At 46.2% G+C, this 22,774-nt stretch overlaps 1 protein-coding gene across 1 annotated transcript in view; it reads left to right on the forward strand.

The window, feature by feature from the left end:
• Positions 1-20,763, forward strand: part of Ube2l3 (ubiquitin conjugating enzyme E2 L3) — a 40,972-nt gene extending 20,209 nt beyond the window's left edge. The window contains exons 2-4 of the mRNA XM_052158293.1: positions 5,288-5,383; positions 15,144-15,330; positions 20,405-20,763. Of these exons, the coding sequence (XP_052014253.1) occupies positions 5,288-5,383; positions 15,144-15,330; positions 20,405-20,559 (438 nt within the window). The 3' untranslated portion in view covers positions 20,560-20,763. The remainder of the gene's footprint in view (positions 1-5,287; positions 5,384-15,143; positions 15,331-20,404) is intronic.
• The last annotated feature ends 2,011 nt before the right edge of the window (positions 20,764-22,774 follow it).

Below are 22,774 nucleotides of genomic sequence, written 5' to 3' on the forward strand. Positions count from 1 at the left end.
GGTTCTTAGAACTATTCTTGCATGTGGATAATGGGGAGATTTTGAAGCGTGTCTGTTTTTTTTTTTGTTTTTGTTTTTTGGTTTGGTTTATGTTTTGGTTCCCTCCTCCCCCCCCCCCCCCCCCCAGGGTTTCTCTGTATAGCCCTGGCTGTCCTGGAACTCACTCTGTAGACCAGGCTGGCCTCGAACTCAGAAATCCTGCCTGCCTCTGCCTCCCAGGTGCTGGGATTAAAGGCGTGCACCACCACTGCCTGGCAGTCTGTTTGCTTTTTCTGCCTGTGTCTGTCTCTGCCTCTCTCCTGTATGGTCGAGGTATGGTCTTCCTGCTTCTACCACCTGAGTGGAAGCCCAGCAGTCAAGTCTCCACGATTGATAGGACACAGGTTTTTTTTACCCCCATTAAACAAAAACAGCAACAGCAAAACTTGGGGGCGGGGCACTGTGCCAAAATACAGATGTATATATCTGAGTTGGATGGTTCTGCCTGAAAACAAAATACATAATCGCTGGCCACACAAGGTAGTCTCCAATCTTCCTTAATCCTCTAAGGACTTGGGGAGATTGGTTCCTCCCCAATCCAGCTCTCTGATTCTGCCACACGCTGTCTGCCACTCTTTGTACTTAGCCTTCCTCTTGGCATGTGTGTATCCAATTTTCTTTGACAGGAGAGAGGGGCTGAAATTGAAAAATGGGTATTTCCCCTTAGGAAGTAGAATGAAGGAGATGTCTTAGTCAGTCTCCTATTGCTGTGGTGAAACACATGACCAAGGCAACTTAAAAAGGAAGCAAGGGCTAGTCTGTTATCATGGTGGGGGAGTATGGCGGCAGGTACGCAGGCAGGCAGGCAGGCAGAGACAGGTAGGCATGGTGCTGGAGAAGGAGCTTAGAGCTCACATCCACAAGTTGCAAGCAGAAAGGGAGGGACAGAGACAGAGAGACAGACACTGGTGTGAGCTTTTGACCCCAGTGACATCTCCAACAAAAACACACTTCCTCCAAGGAGACCACACATCCTAATTTTTCCCAAATGGAACCACCAACAGGGATTCAAATACATGAGCCTACGTGGGCCATTCTCATTCAGACTATCACAGGCTGTAATTTAGTGGTAGAGTGCTTGCTTGCCTAGCTATCTGAGGTCCTAGTGTGTGTGTGTGTGTGTTTATGTGACTTGTTATGGTGTCCTAGACTTGCTTCAGATTTACAATGATCCTCTTGTCTTTTGCTGGGAATACAGTGTACACCAGGCCCTGGGTTTATCTTTAGCACTACCCAAAACAAAGTAAAACAAAAACCCCAGAGAAACTTAAAAAAAAAAAAAAAAAAAAAAAGCTGTGTCTGTTGGCTTTCTCCAAAGCTGCAAGCAGCTGGAATCACAGAGGGCCTCCTCTGCTCCTGGAATCACAGAGGGCCTCCTCTGTTCTTTGCCTGAGTACTTCTTGCCTTCCAGCAGAAGCTGACCCTGACCCCAGGTTGCTTTTGGTATTGAGCAGAACTGAAATAAACCTTTTGGGGGAAGTGTTTTCTAAGTTCATGTCATTCTTGGTTAGGTTTTTCAGACTTTATTCTGAAAGAGCTGGACTACTGCTCTATGTTTTTTTTTTTTTTTTTTTTTTGAGACAGGGTTTCTCTGTGTAGCCCTGGCTGTCCTGGAACTCACTCTGTAGACCAGGCTGGCCTCGAACTCAGAAATCTGCCTGCCTCTGCCTCCCAGAGTGCTGGGATTACAGGAGTGCACATCTCTCAGATCTTTAGATAGAACCTCTGAATGAGTACTGTGGATCTTCGGTTTTCCTTAGTGAAGATGGAGGCAATTCTTGCCCTCAGAGCCATCTTGAGCAATGCAGGAATTTTAGCATCCTGGTCATTCATTCTAGTGCCAGTGGTTCCCAGCGAGGTCTGCAGAGGCTATTAATTTTGGTCGGATGTAGCCATGATGTCTGGCATCTCTTTTCTGTGCAGGACTCAGAACGCTGGGATGCATGATCCTGCTCTGGACCCTGGTGACGCCCTCCCTCTAGAGACCTGCTCTTCTGTTAGGGTACCCAGCCTTCCAGGAGGAGACAGTCTTTCACAGTCTTTTGTTTTTGTTTTTGAGGCAGGGTTTCTGTGTAGTCCTGACTGTCCTGGAGCTCACTCTGTAAATCAGGCTGTCCTTGAACTCACAGAGAACTACCTTTACTTATTTTTATAATCAGTTCTTTGTGGGTTAAAATTGTGTAAAAAGAAGTTGCCTTTTCTTCTTGGGGAGCCTTAACCTGACAGCGAAGAGAGTTTGTCTGGTCACTCTACGGACTTCCTGAGCCATCAGCTCCGCACTCACTGGGTGATGCCCTTCCTTCTGTGGCCAGAAAACTTGGGGCTTTTATCTTTGTTCAGGTATCTACTTGATATCTTGGCACCGAGAAATACTCTCCCAGCACCTCGGCACTAGTTTCAGAGGTTTTCCTTTGCTCCAGAAAAGGAAAGCTAGTACTCCATGCTAGCTTTGAGACTCCCTGTGGATCCTAGGGTGACTTTGAATTTACTTAAAAAAATCAATTTCCTTGTGTATGGGTGTTTGATGTTTGTGTACCTAGAGGTCTAGGAGGTATTGGTTGACCTGGGGTTGTAGTTAGAGGTGGTTGTGATTTACCCTGCTGGTGCAGGAATTGAACTCAGGGCTTTGTAGATGTTAGGCAAGCATTCTGTGAACTAAGCTAGTCTTAGAAAACACTATATGCCTTTTATTTACTTACTAGTTTTGTAGTGCTGGAATTGAATGCTGTAAGGTCTTGTGTGGCCAGCCAGCCATTCACCCTACTGCTAAGCTTCTGCAACCCAGCCTCTAAAGTCCTTAAACAAGGTTGTTTTTTTTTGTTTTGTTTTGTTTTTTTGTGCTGTTAAAACTAAGTCCATCTTTTCCCATCTTTGTAATTCTCATGAAATTTGCCTTATGATTATACTGTTCACATTGTTAATATAGAGCTCTGAAGCTAAAAGTGTGCTTTTGCAAGACTATTTAAAATTTTTTTTTGTTTTTATCAACATTCAATATTTTCTTTGTTGCTTCTTTCTTAGTTTTGTTGTTGTTGCTGCTGCTGTTGTTGTTGAGATAGGGTTTCTCTCTGTGTAGCCCTGGCTGTCCTGGAACTCACTCAATACAGCAGACTTTCACTAAACGCAGAGAGTTGCCTACTTCTGCCTCCCCAGTGCTGGGACTAAAGGCATTCACCATCCCGCCTGGCTGTCTGTTTTGGTTGTCTTGATTTCAAATTTCTATTTGGAGTATTTTCTTTGAAGAATAGTGGTTAATGGAGTGCAGAGCCTCTCCCTTCTGAGTGTATCCACATTTCATAGTGCCCAGACAATTGAGTTCTGAGTGTCAGCTGGAAGACCAAGATGGCTGGTTACTCACTCAGCTTTCTTTTTTCTCCCCCCCCCCCCCCCCCAGACAGGGTTTCTCTGTAGCCCTGGCTGTCTGGCTGTCCTGGAACTCACTCTGTAGAGCAGGCTGGCCTCAAACTCAGAAATCCACCTGCCTCTGCCTCCCAAGTGCTGGGACTAAAGGCGTGCGCCACCACTCAGCTTTCTTGATGGCTTTCTTTGTAGAGCAGTCAGGCAGTCACACCTTCTTGTTCCTGGTGTAGACAGGGCCCTGCGGGATTGCTAGGCCTTTCTTAGCATTGGACTTAAGCACGGCAATACCCTTTCTCTTCTTGTGTTGCTAACTGGATTCCTGTATTACAGTTCTCCAAGTGGTGGTAACCGCACCTTCAATTCCAGCATAGACGTAGAGACAGGCACATCTCTGAGTTTGAGGCCAGCCTGCTCTACAGAAAAAATTCCGGGACAGCTAAGGCTACATAGTGAGACCCTGCCTCTAAAAACAAAGCCAAACAAAAATATAACAAAAATTTCGGATAGAGATGCTTGCTGGACGAGAATTTCTAGCGCTGGTCCAGGTTGCTTATGGTAGGCACAGCCGCCCGTACTCTGTGAGACGCCCATTTCATAGATTCCTTCAATGTGTCCTTCTCCTCAGTCCATTCTGAGTTAGGCCTCAGGAAAACTACCCCTCCGTACTTTCCTACTCTACTGTGCCTTACAAACTGTTGTGCCATTATGGAATGTGTGGTGCAAAGGATCTTTTGGTTTTGCTGACATAAGAGCCAATAGGGTGGACTTTGTCATTGTGGACCATGGCTGCATAAGAAGACTTTCCTGTATTAGAGGTCATGTGACAGAGAAGATGGAGCCTGGTAGATGAGACAGGGCTAATGTTTATGTTGTAGGTAAGAAGGTATCTTGGGTGTATGGGAGGCCATCATCTGATTGGTTGTGAGGCCTGAGGGTTGTGGTGGGGAATAGCAGGCCAGGCACTTGGAGGATGTGACCATGTATGTGTAGGTACATGTCATGGTACATTCTGGGTGGCTTGGGTTAAGATGCCTTCTGTATGTTCATTGGTGTTGGGGAAGTGGTGGTAAACATGGGGCTGATATAGAGTGGAAAACCAAGTGATAGATTCTGAAACAGCAGTCCTAGTCATGGTGGTCCTTGTTTCTCAGAGAAGGGACATTTGCTGTGTTGTTTATGCGAGCCCTCTTGGTTTCAGATCTTGTTATAATGTAGTTTCCAGCTCTTCGACTTACCATGCTGTTGATAGCTAGAGAAACCGAGGCTCAGTACTGTTTTCTTGTGCCCATCCTGGGGTGGAGTCCTGAAATTTCAACTTTCTTTGACCCAGGCTCATTCATTTTTCTCTCAACTTCCCGCACATAGCTAGTGCCAGAAGTAGTTAGTTCTGTAGGTCCCTGTTGCATGTTTACCCCTGGGGGACAGCTACTTTTTTGTTTATTTTCAATTATTCTCCCCTGCCTCATAAAAGTCTCACCCTGCAGCTCTAGCTGGTCTTGAACCCACAGCAGTCCATCTGTGTTATTCTCCCAAGTATTGGGATTACAAGTGTGAGCTACCATACCTGACTCTGCTGAGGTATTTAAACAGGCAGTCTGAGCAGCCCAGAGGAGCTGTCTGCAGAGGCATTGTTCCCCTCATTGTGTTAAGTGGGTTGCTTGAGACTTGGGACTTGACTTGGTCTGGGGCAAGGATCTTAGAGGCAATGACACTGCACATGGGACTACCCTAGCTCCGTGCTTCCTTACCTGACAAAGTGTATTCTAGTCCTCATGTAATGTTGTCATTGCTGATGTTGTTACCCGGTATATTCGAGGGAGTCAGGAGGGATCTGAATATGTGGTGCTTTCCCTGATTTGACACCCCTTTATGCTTTGTTAATCAACAGGAGCTTGAAGAGATCCGCAAATGTGGAATGAAAAACTTCCGTAACATCCAGGTTGATGAAGCTAATTTATTGACTTGGCAAGGGCTTATTGTTCCTGTGAGTATTGAACACTTCCACTTCTTACTAGATTATTCTTTCAGGTGGTGTGCTACTCCTGCTGGCCGTATCTCTGTGTTCCTCAGTAAGCTCCTAGTCTGGGCAAGCCACAGATGGGCAGAAGTGGGCAGTGGCTATGGAGTGACAAGCAGGGTAGAGTACGGCCTTGTGCTCTTGAGTAAAATCCTGGCTTTACACTGGGGTTTAAAATTATAGATCTGTAGTTATTTATTTACAAAGGAAAAGAGTATGCACTGCTCCTCTTGTTGCCCATTCCCCTGGCTTTTGAATGACTGCCCTGTTTATGAGGTTGAGACACCTGTCTGTCTGCTTTGGTAGAGAGCTGGCTTCCCATACAGACCTTGGTTGGCTCTCCATGGATTTTCATCAGTGACTAACTGTTCACACACGTGTGTTTATTTGTGCTACACTCCAGTATGTGCCTAGGCTTGTCTCCAGTCACTAGTCCTAATTGCCTCTGTGTTCTTCCCTCCACTGGGCTTTCAAGAAGCTTTTCTGCAGTATCCACCCCCCAGTAGCCCCACAGCCTTCAAGGACCCCTTCCTGCAGGCTCAGCTTTCTCCTAAGAAGACTGGTCTAAGACAGGCGTGGTGGCGCACTCCTGTAATCCCAGCACTTGGGAGGCAGGCGGATTTCTGAGTTCAAGGCCAGCCTGGTCTACAGAGTGAGTTCCAGGACAGCCAGGGCTACACAGAGAAACCCTGTCTTGAAAAACCAAAAAAAAAAAAAAAAAAAAAGCAGACTGGTTTAGTTCTATCACTCCCTCGATTTTTGTGTCTTCCCCTCTATCTTCTCTGATCTCCTCCTCCTTCTGGAGACTTGAGCTGTCCTTGACTTCCACATGCACTTCCTGGTTCTCCAAACACTTAGTCCCTTGCTTTTTTCCGTTTGCTTGCCTCCTGAAGCTTTGACCCTTTGCCAGGGTCCCAGTCCTTAAGCCTGTAATCAGTTCCAGTACTTGCTGGCTTGCTATTAATTTCTCTTGTTTTATATCTGGGGATCCTTCTAACATCAGGTTTTTTTTTTTTGGGGGGGGGGTTTGTTTTTGTTTTTTTTTTTTTTGAGACAGGGTTTCTCTGTGTAGCCCTGGCTGTCCTGGAACTCACTCTGTAGACCAGGCTGGCCTCGAACTCAGAGATCTGCCTGCCTCTGTCTCCCAGAGTGCTGGGATTACAGGTGTGCGCCACCACCGCCCGGCCAGATGCTTTATTCTTGATTCTGGTTATAACATTAGACAGCAAACACTGGTTTAGATAATTTTAAATCTGGGAGCTTCTAGTCTAGATGTAGAAATAAATCCTCTGGAGTGTTTGGGGTTTTTTGTTTGTTTGTTTGGTTGTTTTTTGTTTGGAGGTAGTTGGGCTCAGCACACAGGGAAGGTAGCTGGGAAGTCCTAGGGGCTGGCCTGTGACTATAGCTCTAGCCTGTATGACCTGTCAGTCAGTAGGACAGCCAGAGCCACCTGATCCTTCTCTCTGTCCCTTTTCTAATTGAGATTGTATGTGACTAACATGTCAATGGCCGATCCATGGTTCTTTGGAAAATGAGAGGAATGAATGAATTGGCTTTAAGTGGGTAGTGTCATTGTGTCGGGTCACTGTCAGCACACTGCTTCCAGCTCACACCAAGGTCCCTGGGTTCATGCTGACAGACATAGTTGTCACAGGGCTCATTATGGTACAGGTTGGCTAGTCAAATCCCAGTGTGCTTTGAGGGTCTAGAAGTATCCAGGCCTTCATCTGAAGTAGCTGCACTCCCCGGGCAGTGTGGCGGGGCTGCTCAGATCTTTTCGTTGCCCTGTTTCCCTGCTGTGGTCATTGCCCAAGGTGCTTCTTCTTTTCTCAGGACAGCTACTGTATGTGCTTCCTACCCTGGGCTTAGTTCTTTTGCATCACAGGGAATAGGCCAGCATGGGAATCTCCTATTTAAGTTCACCTGAAGTTTACCCACCTAAGAGTAGACTTAGCTGATAAAATCATGGCACATCAATCTATGTTCTATCCTACCCTTCTATTTTATAGGAGGATACTGACTCTTAGTCCTTAAGCTTGGCTGAAACACTCCAGGAGTGAGGTGGCTGGGTGACATTCTAACAGACAGAGCATCAGAGCTCAGGTTCACTTATCTGTCTCTGTGGCACTGGGGACCTAACCTAGAGCCTTGTGGATATAATGCTCTATCGCTAGGTACATTGCCCTATCTATCCCTTTAATGTGTTTATTTTGTATGAGTGTTTGCCTATGTGCATATCTGTGCACAATGTTCATGCCTACTGTCCGCAGAGGCCAGAAGAGCCTTTGGATTCCCTCAGAGCTTAGTTAGCTTCCCCCTGGGTGCAGAGAACCCAGCCCAGAGCTTCATAGTAGTCAGTGCTCTTAACTTTGAGCCAGCCCCACCATTAAATTAGTTTTAATTAATTAATTAACTAGTTAATTAATTTTGAAACAGAGTCTCTACATAGTCCTGGCTGCCCTGGAATTATATAGGCCAGACTGACCTCAAACTCACATAGATTCAGCTGCTTCTGCCTCCCCAGTGCTGGGATTAAAAGTATATACCATGATGCCCAGCTCTACCATTTTACATACATACATACATACATACATACATACATACATACATACATGGTCTCTCTCATGTAGCCCAACCTAGCTGAGGATGACCGCCCATTTGGCTCTTTCAGGGCTGGGCAGGTGTATGGGTGCCACTTTTGGCTCCCTTTTTGACTTTTTTGTGGCAGGATTTCACTTTGTAGCTAAGACTGGCTTTGAGTTCAGAGCAGTTCTCCAACTTCAGCCTCTTAGTGTTAGAATGACAGATAAAAGGCACCATTCAAGTTTATTAAAATGCTTAAATTTATTTAATTTTGGCTTTTCTGGATAGGGTTTCTCTATATAGTCCTGGCCTTCCTGGAACTCACTATGTAGACCAGGCTGGCCTCAGACTCGCAGAGAGGCACCTGCCTCTGCCTCTGATTTCTGGGATTAAAGGTGTCCATTGGTCACTGCCTTTTAAGAAGAGGGAGGTTGTGGTGGTAGGGAAGTCATGGTGGCATGTGCCTTAATCTCAGCATTTAGGAAGCAAAGACAGGCAGACTCTTAAGAGTTTTAGGCCATCCAGATCTACATAGTGAGTCCTAGGATAGCCATGGATACATATTAACCACTTGTCTCAAACAGATAATCCAAAAACAGCAAAAATTAAAATAAAAAAATATCAGTTGAGTGTATGTGAGTCAACTCACTAGCCAGCCTGCCTCCCTCCTTTCTTCCCTTCCCTCTCTCCTTACTCCAGTGGGGTCTATGTATTCCAGGCTGACCTTGAACTTACTATATAATCGAGTATGGCCTTGAATTTCCTGTTTTGTTTTTTCTGCCTTCCCGTCTTGAGTGCAGGCTTATGTGACACTGAAGATCAAGTCCAGAGCATCAAACATGCTAGGCAAGCCAAGCCTTCTGCCAGTGGTTACATCTCTTAACTCCATGAGGGCTTGTGTCTGCACTCCATTGTTTGAAAAAGCTGTCTTATGGATGTGCTCAGTTGTGAGTGGTGTTCAGAGGGCAGCTTCGAATGTCTGCCCTCACCTTCTACCTTGTTTCATAAAGGGTCTTTTTGTTCTGTTTTGCCTTTTGGGCTAAAGCAGGGCCTTTGGTGATTGTTTTGTCTTCACCTTCTATCTCTGCGTAGGAAGGCTAGCATTACAGACCCTATTGTATGGCATCTGGCTTCCTTGTGGGTTCTGGAGATTTCAACTCAGGTCTTCACACAGTTAGCACTTTCACCTACTGAGCTATCTCCTTTGCCCAGGGTTCTTAACTCTATTCTGATAATAGATTGGTCACTTTGTACTAGTGCTACATTGTTTTTATTTATTATTGTCACTTAGGAGAAACCTATCTCATTTTTGTTCTCTTTTCTTTCTTTTTTGACACAGGGTCTTCTGGGTACCCCAGGCTGGCCTAGAATATACCATGTGGCCCAGGCTGGCCTCTTTTCTCAGCCTTCCAAATGCCAAGATTTCAGGTGTGAGCCACCCCAGTCAGTTTATAGTGAGTTTTGAAATGAGAAAATGGTACTCTTCAACTCTAGTCTTTTATAGTTAGAATCATTTACCACTTGATTTGGGTGACGGCCCCTGGGAGTCCACATGGGGGTGCTTTTCACTTTGCTAAACAAAGCATTGTTGAGATTTTGATGTAATTTGTGTTTAATCACTTTTGGAAGTATTCTTATCTTAGAGTTGTTGTCTTATTTTTGTTTGTTTTCGAGACAGGGCTTCTCTGTGTAGCCTTAGCCATCCTGGAACTCACTCTGAGGACTAGGCTGGCCTTAAACTCAGAGATCTGCCTGCTTCTGCCTCCTGAGATTAAAGGTATGTGCCATCATTACCTGGACTTTTTGTTTTGATTTGTTTTTGACTGGGTTTCTATATAGTCCTGTGTGTCCTGGAGCTTAATACTCTTTGCTCAGAACTTCTCAAAGTGTTCCCTTTTGATCATTTTGCTACTAATTCTTATTTCTTATTTTGCTTTGCCATTTTTCCTAACAGGCTGTCAGGTTTGTTTGTTTTGTGTGGTGTTTACATTTGTAGCACCACTCTCTCTCTCTCTCTCTTTTTTTTTTTTTTGGATTTTTGAGACAGGATTTCTCTGTGTAGCCCTGGCTGTCCTGGAACTCACTCTGTTGACCAGGCTGGCCTCGAACACAGAAATCCGCCTGCCTCTGCCTCCCAAGTGCTGGGATTACAGGCGTGCGTCACCACGCCCAGCTTGTAGCATCACTCTTGATGAATGTTTTCATTTGTTGATCTCAGTTTATTCTCCTGCCTCTCCCTTTTCAGTAGCTCACTGGACCAACTTCTTTCCCTCCCTTTCTTTCTCTCTCCTTTTTTCTCTTTCTTTTCTTTCTTTCCCTCTTTTTGCTTCCCTGTTGTGTGGTGCTCTGGTCTCAACCCAGGGTCTTAACATGCTAGTCCCTGCCCCTGGGCTCTGGGCCATCTGGTTCTGCTGGTCATTTTTCCTTGTATTTCTGTGTGGCCAGAAAAGTTACTTAGTATAGTTTTGATCCTCATAAATGTATTACATCTTTTTGTTTTTTAACATAAGGGCTTTTTCTAGAGAATGATGCGTATATGCTTGAACAATAAGTGCTGTCTTCTGCTCCTAGGTGGTGAATGTGGGCATTAGTGTTGTTCAAGTACGCTTTTATTTTTCCTTTTCTGTTTTGTTGTGCTTTGACTTATAGCCTGTTTGACCTCCTGTCTCAGCCTCCTGAGTGTTAGGACCATAAGAATATCATCTTTCTAGTGTTTTTAGAAGTAGGGAATTGAAGGCTCCAACACATTAGATCTTTTTGGTTTTTCAGGATAGGGTTTCTTTGTGTAGTACTCGCTGTCTGGAACCCTCTCTGTAGACCAGGCTGGCCTCAAGCTGAGAGATCAGATTGGCCTGCCTCAGCTTCCTGAGTACTGGGATTAAAACATTCACCACCATTGCCCAGCTCATTTTAGAACTATTTTTTGAGCGTGTATTTCTTTTTTAATTTTGCCAACTTTAGTTGACAAGGAGCTTCATTGTTTTTATTATTGTCTTCTCTTTTTGTCTTTATGTGTTTGTATCTGTAGGCAGCTTTATGTATGTATATCTGTGAGGTGTGTTTATTGCATTGTTTTTTTTTTTTTTTTTTGGTTTTTTGGATTTGGTTTTTTCAAGACAGGGTTTCTCTGTATAGCCCTGGCTGCCCTGGAACTCACTCTGTAGACCAGGCTGGTCTCGAACTCAGAAATCCACCTGTCTCTGCCTCCCAGAGTGCTGGGATTACAGGCCTGCGCCACCACCGCCCGGCTAAATAAGGAATTAAAAGATTGGCTTAGCAGGTAAAGGCCCCGGAACCAAGCTCACATCATGATGGAAAGGTAGGAGGAGAAAGCACATTCCTGACCTCTACACGCACAGACATGGCAGGTGATAAACGGCAAACAAGCAGAATTTATAATTATTTTTAAAAGGTGGAATTGAGGTTTGCTGGGATGAAATTTGAATGAGAGCGAGACAGACAGAGGGGGTAAGGAGGGAGGGAGGGGGAGAGGGGTCGCTGTTATTCTAGAGCAGGGCTGCCTTCTATACACAGGATACACAGGCATACTTGATTTTCCTTGAACATCCCTGTTGTAGCTAGTTCCCAGCCAGTGTCTCTGTGTGTACTCAGTACCTTGATTTAGGATACAGCTTACAGCCTTAGCAGCTCCTTGGCCAGCTGCCTGTTCCCACCCTCCCAGGATGCCCTGTGGGATTCCCTCCAGCTGGACACACTAGTCTTTACCCTCTGCGAGAAGGCTTTCCCTTCATTTGCTCAGCCTCCCATCTTCCCGAGGACATCACTCAGTGTCATGGTGGAGTTAGAGTGTAGGAATCTGGAGACTGGATGCATATCAGTCTCAGCTGCCAGTGGGTAAATCTGTTTGCAGGAGAGTTTCTATTAGACTCGGGCTATATGGAGGTAGGATGAAGTATGGGCCCTGCCACGGTCCTCCTGGTCATCTTAAAACCAGGAATCCTGGATATAAGAAGAACAGTACAATGTTGGGGACTCTTCAGTTCTGGAGATGGGTAGGGTGCAAGTCCCAAAGAGTTTATTCTTGGAGACCCTGGGGTATGGTACTTACTCATGTCAACCAACCAATGACCAACCCATCTCCTTTAGGTTCCACCATTGTCTTAGGGTTTTACTGCTGTGAATATAAACCAATGAGCAAGGCAAATCTTATAAAGGGCAACATATATTTGGGGCTGGCTTGCAGGTTCAGAAGGTCAGTCCATTATCATCAAGGCGGGATCATGGTGGCATCTAGGTAGACACAGTATAGGCAGAGCTGAGAGTTCTACATCGTCATCTGAAGGTTGCTAGTGGAAGACTGGCTTCCAGGCAGCTAGGAGGAGGGTCTTAGAGCCCGTACCCACAGTGACACACCTATCCAACAGAGCCACACCTTCTAATACTGCTACTCCCTGGGCTGAGCATACAAAAACCATCACATTCCATTCCCTGGCCCCCTAAAAATAAGGTAAACACATGAAGCTTTAGAACTGTGTGAGTGTTCCAATTCCTTTTATAGTTTCTCTTCCAGTTTGCAAATTATAGGCCCAGAAGTATAAGTTTTGACTGGTGTCCCCTCAAGATAGTTCAGTGAGCTCAGTGTCCTTTCTGTCCATCCTGGAGAACTGGCTCAGTCCCTGCTGTGGGAGGTAGGAAGCAGCAGGGGTTGCCACTGTGCTCCTGATGCCTTATAAACCAGAGAGACCAGATGTAAGGGGAGCAGTACAGACGGAGGGGCTGCTTAGGTCTGGAGGGAGGAGAGAGGAGGAGAGGCCAGAGTTCATTTCGGGGGACCCTGAGACTGTCACAGTGAATTGACTTGGTCAAGTTCTCTCCTGATCTTAGCATGCATACAGTGGCACATGCTGGCACACGCACAATTTCAAAAGTTATCTCTGGGGAGGAAAAGAAGAGAAACCCACATGTAAAATAGGAATAACAATAAAATCTTAACTCACAAATGAAGATGTGCAGGCAAAGTTTGGTGATGTACTTCCAGGTACTTGGAAGGCTAGGGCTGGAAGAACACTCGAGCCTAGTATTTTAGGGGTGTTCTGGGCCTGGGCCTTCTCTTTTAAAAATGAGACAGGGTAAGGTAGTGGTGACAACAACTAAGGCTAGACATGGTGGTGTATACTTATAATTGCAGGGCTCAGGAAAAAGAGGAATGCAAGTTTAAAGCTAACATCATCTACAGAGAGGGGAGGGGAGGAAAAAGAGTCCTGGTGAGGTGTGTGAGTGGAAGGGTGCTTCCCACCAAGACTGACAGCTCCCTCCTGGAGGCCACAGATGGAAGAAGACAGCCGACTCCTACATGTCCAGTACTCCACATGTGCATGCATGTGAGCATACACAGAAACCCACAACCACAGTGTTACGAAAGACTAAAGAGCGATACACAGATGACAAACTATCATTTGTCATTGAGAGAAACTGGAAATATTAGTGAGGTGCCGCTCCACATCTCTTAGTATGGTGACAAGAAAACATACTGACAGCTTTAAATGCTGGGAAGACTGAAGCAGCAGTCATTGCCAGAGCTGTACAGATGGAACTCTGAAAGGCAGTTGAAATACCCTCTATAGGGGCTGGGGAAATAAATGGTTTACTGCACACATCCAGGAGTTCACAACCATCTATAACTCTAGCTCAGGATATCTGAGACCCTTTCTGCATTCTCCAGCTACACACACACACACACACACACACACACAATCTTTACAGATGTACCATCTACAATCTCATGTTCAAACTGGCAGCACTGTTTGTTGGGGACTGTGGAACTTTTAGGAGGTGGGGCTTGGCTGGTGGAAGTAAGTCACTAGGAATGTGCTTAAATTTGCAGGGCTATTTATGACCACCAAGATGTCCAGACAAATATCACTTGGCACTACATACATGAGCTAATTGCATATTATGGAAGAAGCCACTCAGAAACCTACTATCTATATTTATTCAGACTACTGTAAAAAAAAAAAATGCTGTCAGAGGTGTGACGTGTAAGCTGCTGACAAATATTAGTTTAAGTCATTGACAGATACAGTGTGTGATGGTTCTCAGTTATTTGGTTAGTGAAAAGGATATTTCAGCTATCTCCTTCACAAGGGGTCCACATCCTGATGTGGCGCTGATGAGTAAGTGTACATATGCTAGTGGGCGTGGGCGAGGGCGCTCATGCTGATGCCAGGGACTGAATCTGTCCTTGGATGTGCTCTGCCACTGAGCTACACTTTTAGCCCTGATGGTTTAGTTTTGTTGTTTTAAATTTGTATTTATTATTAGTGTGTGAGAGAGAGGGAGAAAATAGGGAGCATATTTGCTACAACACACAGAATTCTGTGGAGTTGGTTTTCTCTTTCTGCCATATGGTTCTGAGGCTCTAACTCAGGTCGCCAGATTTGTGTTGCAAGTACTTTTACCCACTGAGTCAGTACTGATGCTTTTAATGGGTGAATTTGGGGAGCACATACACATTCAGATCATAGCAGCTACAACATGTGATTCAAGTTCTAAGGTATAACTATGCAGAACCTTCCAGTGACAAACCTACTATGAACTATGGCTTCCAAGTGATAAAGACATACAGTATAGGTCCATGGATGGCAACGTTTCACTTTCTTAACGAAGGATGTTGATAGTGAGGGAATATTGGGCCTCTGGGGTTTTTTTCAGTACTTTCAGCTTTTACTAAAATCTACTCTAAAAAAAGATAACAGTAGTCTACCTGTCTCATTTATGTTTCTGCTGCCATGAAGAGAAACTGCGAGCAAGGAGTTTCTATAGAAGAAAACATTTATTGGGGTTTGTAGTTCTAGAGGGTAAGTCTGGCAGCAGGCAGGCAGGCAGAGAGGGCGTTGGAGCTGCTGCTGAGAGCTTACGTCTCTCATCCACAAGCACGGCAGAGAGGGGGGGGGCATTGTCATTCATACTATCATACTACTAAAAAAACAGTAATGCTGTAGTAATGCTCTTATGACATGGATTTCACCATCTTGGTTTCTGAGCATCTTACTAGAAACCCTGGTTGGTTGGTGGATTTGGTAAAAGACTTTAGTTGCTGTATCGTTGGTAATAATTAATGAATAATTAAAGCAGCCCTGGCTTAGCCATAGTTATGTTCATTCACCCCCTCCTTTTCTTTTAGGACAACCCTCCATATGATAAGGGAGCCTTCAGAATTGAAATCAACTTTCCTGCAGAGTATCCATTCAAACCACCCAAGATCACATTTAAAACAAAGATCTACCACCCTAACATCGATGAGAAGGGGCAGGTCTGTCTGCCAGTAATTAGTGCTGAAAACTGGAAGCCAGCCACCAAGACTGACCAAGGTGAGACATGCGCCTTTCTTCTCCCTGCCTTAGATAGGAAATATTGCTTTGAGATGGGAGCTTGAAGGTTCCCTTTAATGTCCTCTCAGACAGTTGAGACAACTACTACTGTAGCAACTCTAGTGTGCGTAGAACTGCTGCTGAGGGGCTGGAGAGATGGCCTGGTGGTTAAGAGCACTGACTGCTCTTCCAGAAGTCCTGAGTTCAATTCCCAGCAACCACATGGTGGGTCACAGCCATCTGTAAAGGGACCTGATGCCCTCTTGTGGTTAGTTACAGTGTACTATAATACATAAAATAAATCTCTAAAAAGGAAAAAAAAAAAGTGCTGCTGAGACCTCACAGTGTGTTGTGTTGATGGTGCAGAGGCCCAGGCCCCCCGAAGGTGCAAAAAGATGTGGTAGTGCCTGATAGGAAGGGTGGGGGTGGAGCTCCGTTAGACGGTTTGGGTTCGAGACAAGATGCAGTCAGGTCTGGGTAGTGTCTCTGTAAAAGCTAGCTACTGTGTCTGTAACTTGTTAGAAGTGGCTGTGTGTGTCCGTGCTCATTCTCTTGGAAAAGGATTTGCCTCTGTGTTGTCACTGTTCCCTCACAATCAAGGGCCTTGCTGAGTTGAGTTACTATGCCTGGGGAGAAGTGCTTCTGCAGCAGGCCCTGTGGCCCTGGCCACAGTGAGTCCCTGAAAACTGATGACATGGAGGCTCCCAGGGCCTGGGTGCACATGCCCCTCTGCCCCGTAACCCTCCTCTGTCTTCACATTGGTGTGTACAGCCCGGCACTGCTGTTCCAGGTGGGATGCTCCCCTCCCTCCAAGAGCCAGATAGGTTAGGGCAGTTTCTTGATCTGTTGTAAAGTATACACAGAGAAATGTTGTCTTTAAAAGCTTGGGGGTTGTTTGTTTTCATTTCAGGTATGGTGTTAGAATTACTGTTTTTGTGATTTAGGAAAGCTTAAGGCTTCTTCCTAAAAAACTACTTGTCTTTGTAGCATGGCTTTGATTCTCGTATCTTGGTCAATAATAATACTTGATGTCATATTCTGTTTCTGTTAACCTGTAGCTGTATTATAACCACCATTGAAACTTAGTGGTTTGCGGCTGCAGAGTGGTTCACTGGACGGCTCCTGAGAAGCTGGGTTCATTCCTCAGAACCCATACAGTAGAGTTCTGTGACTCTAGTTCCAAGAGATCCAGTGTCCTCTTCTGGCCTCCAAGGGTAACCTGCACAGACATACATTCAGGAACAATGCTAATACATTTAAAAGTTAGTTAGTTCATTAATTAATTAAAGATAAGATGAAACTGGCTTAAAGTAGCAGTTTAATTGCTCTTTCTGTAGATTGGCTGTCTCAAACAGGGCTGGTCATTCTTGGGACTATCTGGGTACTGCTACTGTGGGGTAAATTGTCCCACTTGCCGTTATTCACGTGGGGGGCAGTTGGTGCTGGCTAGTTACACGGTTGTCTTTGTGCTGCTTATTCTGCGTGAAGGTTGCACTTCATGGCAATGGAGGGGCTCTAGGATGAAAGCAGAGGCGAGGGGCTGCCTCCCGCTCAGTGTAGTGTGAAGACTGTTATCACGTCCATCGGCAGGGTGTTCAGGTTGGTAGAGGTGGGTGCATGGGGGGGGGGGGGCACTGGCACCAAGTCCCTTACTGTCTGAATGTGTATTTCTGCACCACACATGCAGTGCTGAGCTCAGATGGCATCAAGTCTCCTGACTGGAGTTACAAATGCTTGTGAGATGCCACATGGGTGCTAAGGAACTCAGGTTCTGTGCAGAGCCATCTCCAGCCCCATCTCTGTACTTAGTGTGGGCTGTGTGGCACTACTGTGGCTGTATGGTAGGTGCTTTCGTGTTCACCGCTGAGGTTTGTCCGGTCTTCTTTCCTGACGTTGTGGGGCAGCCATCATCCTGTATCACCGTCCCTCTAACGTCTCGCAGTTCTGCGTTTCCTAAAGCTGTGAACTGAGCATGACACTTGCTCTTTACAGCATCTGCTCGAGGCTTTCTCCTCTGGTGTGCTTGGGGACATTCCCATTGACGACACCTTCATGTATGTATGGGCACCTTGTGCGAGCCCAGTGTTCTAGGGAGCCCAGAAGAGGCTGTTAAATTCCCTGAAACTGGGCTACTCACAGTTGTAAGCTGTGAGAGCAGCCAGTGTTCTTAACTGAGCCATCCTCTCTGCTGTGGCGCATCATCTTAGCAGCTGCTCACAGCGGTGGGGAGCGACCAGCCATCTTTAACTACAGTTGCAGATGATTCAGTAACCTCTGTAGCATCCATGAACACTGTATACGCCCAGGGCTCAGACAAAACATGCACACAGGTAAAATAAAAATAGATAAATCTTAAAGAAAAGATTGTTAACGATAAAGTTAAAATGTTTAGAATAGGAGCTGGAGGGTGGCTCAGCAGTTCTTGAGTTCAGTTTTCAGAATCCGCATTGAGTGGGCTAATAGCCTCATGTGATTCCAGCTCCAGGAGATTCGATACTCTCTTGTGCTCTGTGTGCATTCTAACATGAAGACACACACACCCACACACACATACGCATACATGCAATAGCCTCGGCATAATGGAATAAGCAACATGAAAAAATGCTCCCATGATCCAGCAGGTCAACTTGTAGTTGAATGTGCTCCCCCAAAATGAAAGCAGGGATTCTCACAAACATTTTAAAAATTACATTGGTGTGTATGTGTGGGAGTGCATTGAAGGTCAGAGGGCAGTTTAGGGGTCTCGGTTCTTTCCCTTCCTCCCGTGAATGTGAAATTGGAGGCAAGAGCTTTCATCTGCTAAGGACCCTCTGTCCTGGAACACTTGCAGTAATATTCATCGCAGTTCTGCTCACACTGGGCACGAGGGAGAAGCAACCCGAATGAATGGATGTAATGTGGTACCTAGTCTTTGTTTTTGTGAAGGAGCCTCTATGACCAAAAGCAGCTTGGGGAGGAAGGAGTTTATTTCATCTTACAGCTTATAGCCCATCATGAAGGGCAAGTCAGGTGTGGTGGCACACACATTTAATCCCAGCACCCTAGAGGCAGAAGCAGGTGGATCTCTGAGGACAGCCAGGACTACACAAAGAAACAATCTCAGAAAATAAAAAACTGAAGTAGAGACAACGGAATGATGGTGTTCACTGGCTTAGGAACTCAGCTTGTGGCTCGCTCAGTTTGCAGTCCATACATACAGCAGTACCATCTAGCTGGGCCCTCCCTCCCTCCCTCCCACATCAGCTATCTGTCAAGGGGATGCTCTGTACACTTGGTATAGGCCAGCCTAGTAGAGGCACTTTCTCAGCAGAAGGCCCCTCCTCTTCCCAGGCGACTCTGGCCTATATCAGTGTGACCAAAGACAACAACGGTATTTCCATACAGTGACATACTGTGAAGCTGTAAAAACATAATGAAGTATGGATTTATGGTAGAAGATATACACACCTGAAAAATAGGATGCTATTGAAATAACTTAAGAGTAATTGTTATAAAACAATATATATAAAGACAACATGATACTGTGACTCTGTATACAGCTCATGGATTGTGGATATGTAGCCCAAGTTGATCTTGGACTATGGATCCTTGTCTTCTGTTTTTAAGTGATGTAATTTCAGCAGTGATGCCAGCACATCTGCTTACAGCTAATGAATTTGGGAATCTATACTGTGTAACTTCTCAGTCAGTACATCCCTCTCTGTGATAAGGCCTGTTCCTATAGTTCCTCTGAGCTGGGTCATTACTAACAGACAGGTGCAGCGTCATACCCCCCCCCCCCCCACACACACACACACAATAAGAATGATAAGAAGTGCCCTGAGTACAGTGCCTCACCCAAGAATAGGGACCTACCACCACTGACTGCCTGGAGAGGTGGCCTGCGTACAGTCAAGTATGAAAGTGAATAGGCCTACCCTCTGCAGGGCACAGGAGAGTGGGACTGACTGGAGACAGGAGGTCCACGTGTTCTGTACTGTCTAGAAGATGGTCTGTGCTAGCCTTGTTTTCAGTTTTGAAGGAGTGAATTTATATAGCAAGCCCAAGTAAAAGAATAAATAGTGCTGGGTGTGGTGGCAGACACCTTTTAGTCCCAGAACTTGTGGGCAGAGGCAGGGGGATCTTTCAGGCTTACTAAGTTCCAGGCTAGCTATGCCTGTCAGAAAATCAAGGATGAGGCGTCTAGATAGTGTGGCAACTACATGGGCAGGGCTTCTTTAAAGGTGACCAGTTGGAATCTCCTGAGAGCCCAGGCAGAGCAGACAGAGCCTCTTCAGTGAGACGTCCATATAAAAACACATTGCACATAGAACTTCAGCACAACAGAAACTGACAGGTTAGCGTGTCAGCTGCAGTCCTGGTTGGGCTCTCCAGGGCTGGTCTTCCCTCCACCTCCCACCTCTCTCCCCCCTATAGGCAGTTTTCTGCCGCGAGACTTACTCAGTGGACTTACTGTTGGGAATGAGTCTTCCGGGCACAGCTGGACTCTCTCGGGCTGTTTGATTGTTCTTGCTGTCACTGAGCTGGGGGCATAGTATACATCCTCAGATAAGGGACCTTGAAGGGACAGGCAACTCCTCTTCCAGAGCCGGCTTCTCAGTGAAGCAAAGCAGCATGGCAGTTTACCAGGAGAGTGTACATCCCACCTGGTTCAGGCCCAGAAGGCTTGTCTGAGGCTGGGGATCAGTCAGCCACTGTCTGTTAGCTGTAATCTGTTTCTCCTGATTACAGAAGACATGGGTTGAGTTCTGGTGGTCAGAATTTTGAATAAACAGAAGTCCACTTTGTCTTTAAAGCACATTTGTGGGCATGAGACATAGCTCACTTGGTATGGAGCCAGCCTTGCGTGCATAAAGCCCCGACTCCACAAAACCATTTAGTGGCACTGGGCTTTAACCCTAAAACTCAGGAGGGTCAGGAATTCAAGAAATTGTAATTTCTAACTACAAATCAGAAAAGCGGAGCAGGCTGGGTTTGAGCCAGTGCAGTGAGAGGTTGCAGTTTCTCTCCTGAGATTAGTAGCATCTTGCCTGTGCTACTGAGTCCACTTTAACCCTCATCTTTCTCGTTGCAGTAATCCAGTCCCTCATAGCGCTGGTGAATGACCCCCAGCCTGAGCACCCACTCCGGGCTGACCTAGCTGAAGAATACTCTAAGGACCGTAAAAAATTCTGTAAGAATGCTGAAGAGTTTACAAAGAAATACGGGGAAAAGCGGCCTGTGGACTAAAGCCTGCCATGGGTGACCCCAGCACGTTTGAGCAGAGACCCCGAGCAGCGCAGTCAGACACCCCGCAAAGCAGGACTCTGTGGAGATTGACACGGGCCACCAACTGGCGTCCGCTGTGGCAGTTACTAACTTTCTACAGTTTTCTTAATCAAAAGTGGTCTAGGTAACCTGTAAAGAAGGATTAAAAAAAATTCAGATGTTCTAGTTCTGCTTGCTTTGTTTTAAAAATCACTGCTTTAGTCTACTTCAAAAGAATGGCATTTCTTTTCTTGCCCAAATTTACTCAAAGTTGCAGTTAGCCCAGAAGGTTTAAAGTAAAGGTTGTGGTTTCCTCCCCTTTGCCCTCTTACCCCCTTCCACAGACCAAGGCCCCAGCTCCACACGGCGCTGGCAGCGTTCTCCTGTGCCAGCACTGCTTGTGGGTAATGACTAGCTCAAGTTCCCCACACCAGCTTACTGATGTCTTTAAAAAATTATAAAACAGAATCACTACCCTGCCCCCAAAGGAACATCCATGTGAAGGGAAGCTGTCTTTACATAAAATCTTAGCAAAGGGTTTCCACAGTAAGAATAGACTCAGCAGTCAGACCCCCGTGTCCCTTATCTGTGTCAGACTGTGCTGGGTCTTTGCAGGGAACCCTGATATATATACCCGGTTTGTGGTGAGCTTGGAGGGGGGAGGGTCTGCCAGCAGAGAATGCAGTGCACTTGTGTAATGAATTTCTCTCCAGAAAGTCAGCAGTCCTTCCTGCAGCCGTGGTAGACCTGGTTATCACAGACGAAACAAAATGCCAGAATATTCTTTTGAGATTCCAAGCTTCTCTACCACCATGCTCTGATAGGATGTGCCAAGGAGCTCCCACTCCTCTGCACGGCGGCCGGTCAGCCATGGCGGCCTCTGCCTTTCTCAGAGCAGCTGCTGCGGCAGCCCAGGAACAGGATGGCTTCCCCCCATCTGGACTCCAAGCCTTTCCCAGCAAGCCCCACTTGAAGCTCACTCAATGACATCCTTTCAGTGTGTTTCCTATTGTCTTGATTTTTTTTTTTTGGTAGAAATAAAATTTGAACTTAGAATTTATCACCAAATGAACTGTCAAGATTTGAATGTTAATGTCTTTTTAAGGGAAGTGGGACTGTCCTTGACACAGTAGTGACACCCTGAGGAAGCTGATGGCCAGACTGCCTACGTTCACCAACTCACTTCTACAGCTAGGGGTCTAATCCTGTGGAGAAGATTGCCTCAAGAAACCCTGCTTTCCGCTTTAACCTTAGCTCTAGAACTTCGGGGCTGCCTAGGCTCACAGACTTGGAAGACAGCTCTGGGTTTTGCCCATGAAGAAGTGAGACGTGTCCTCTCAGGCAGTGTAACACTAGTTTTCCAAGTGTGTGGCTTCTGTGGTGTATACATGAACTATGCTTTAGTTCTAGGTATGCATGCGGTGGGTTTCTGGAGACTTCCAAATGCCCAGGATGGTCAGAGCCCTGGGCCTTGTGTTTCTACAGTCTGTCTCTTCATTGGCAGAAAAGTGACAATGGATTTTATTTCACTCACATTCAGATTTGTAATAAAATGCCAAACTCTTGTCAGAATTGTCCAAATAAGCCACCATTTTGTTCGTGTTGCTTTTCTGAATCTAGAGATAGTCCAGCTGTTCACTGCTTAGCTCTACCTGCCTGTTCCCTCCCCGCGGCTGTGCTCACTGTGGGAGGGCACTCCCGCCAGCAGCCCTTCAGGGACTCTCAGCCCCATTCTTGTCGGCCGAGGCCTGCCCTGGAAGCAGAGGCCTGGCTTGGAATCCGGGGTGTCCCTCTGGGCTTGCATGCCTCGTCCTTCCAGCCCTGCCCTGAGCAGGCTTTGAGCAGGTTGGCAGGGAGACCTGTGGAGCAGCCAGCCACCCACCCGACCCGAGCTGGCTCAGGAAGTCACATCCCCCTGGTTCCTTGAAGTGCCCGGGTCTTGTCCTGCTCTTTCCACGTTGGCAGAGAATAGGCTTTCTAAGATGCTGTGACCCCATTCTGTCGTTAATAAAAATGTTCTCAGACACTAGATTGGGTGTATGGGTTTCTTTGGGGATGGGCATTGCTGGGGGCCTATCTGGGGACTAGAGAGTAGTGGCTGGGCCTCTCATCTCTCCTCCACTTCTCAGCCGCTGAAAGACATATCCAGGTGTTCTCCGCCAGGTAGCAGCAGATGGGGAAGTTAACACTGGGGAAA

This window comes from Apodemus sylvaticus, chromosome 15 (assembly GCF_947179515.1).
Source record: "Apodemus sylvaticus chromosome 15, mApoSyl1.1, whole genome shotgun sequence".
NCBI classification, from domain to species: domain Eukaryota; kingdom Metazoa; phylum Chordata; class Mammalia; order Rodentia; family Muridae; genus Apodemus; species Apodemus sylvaticus.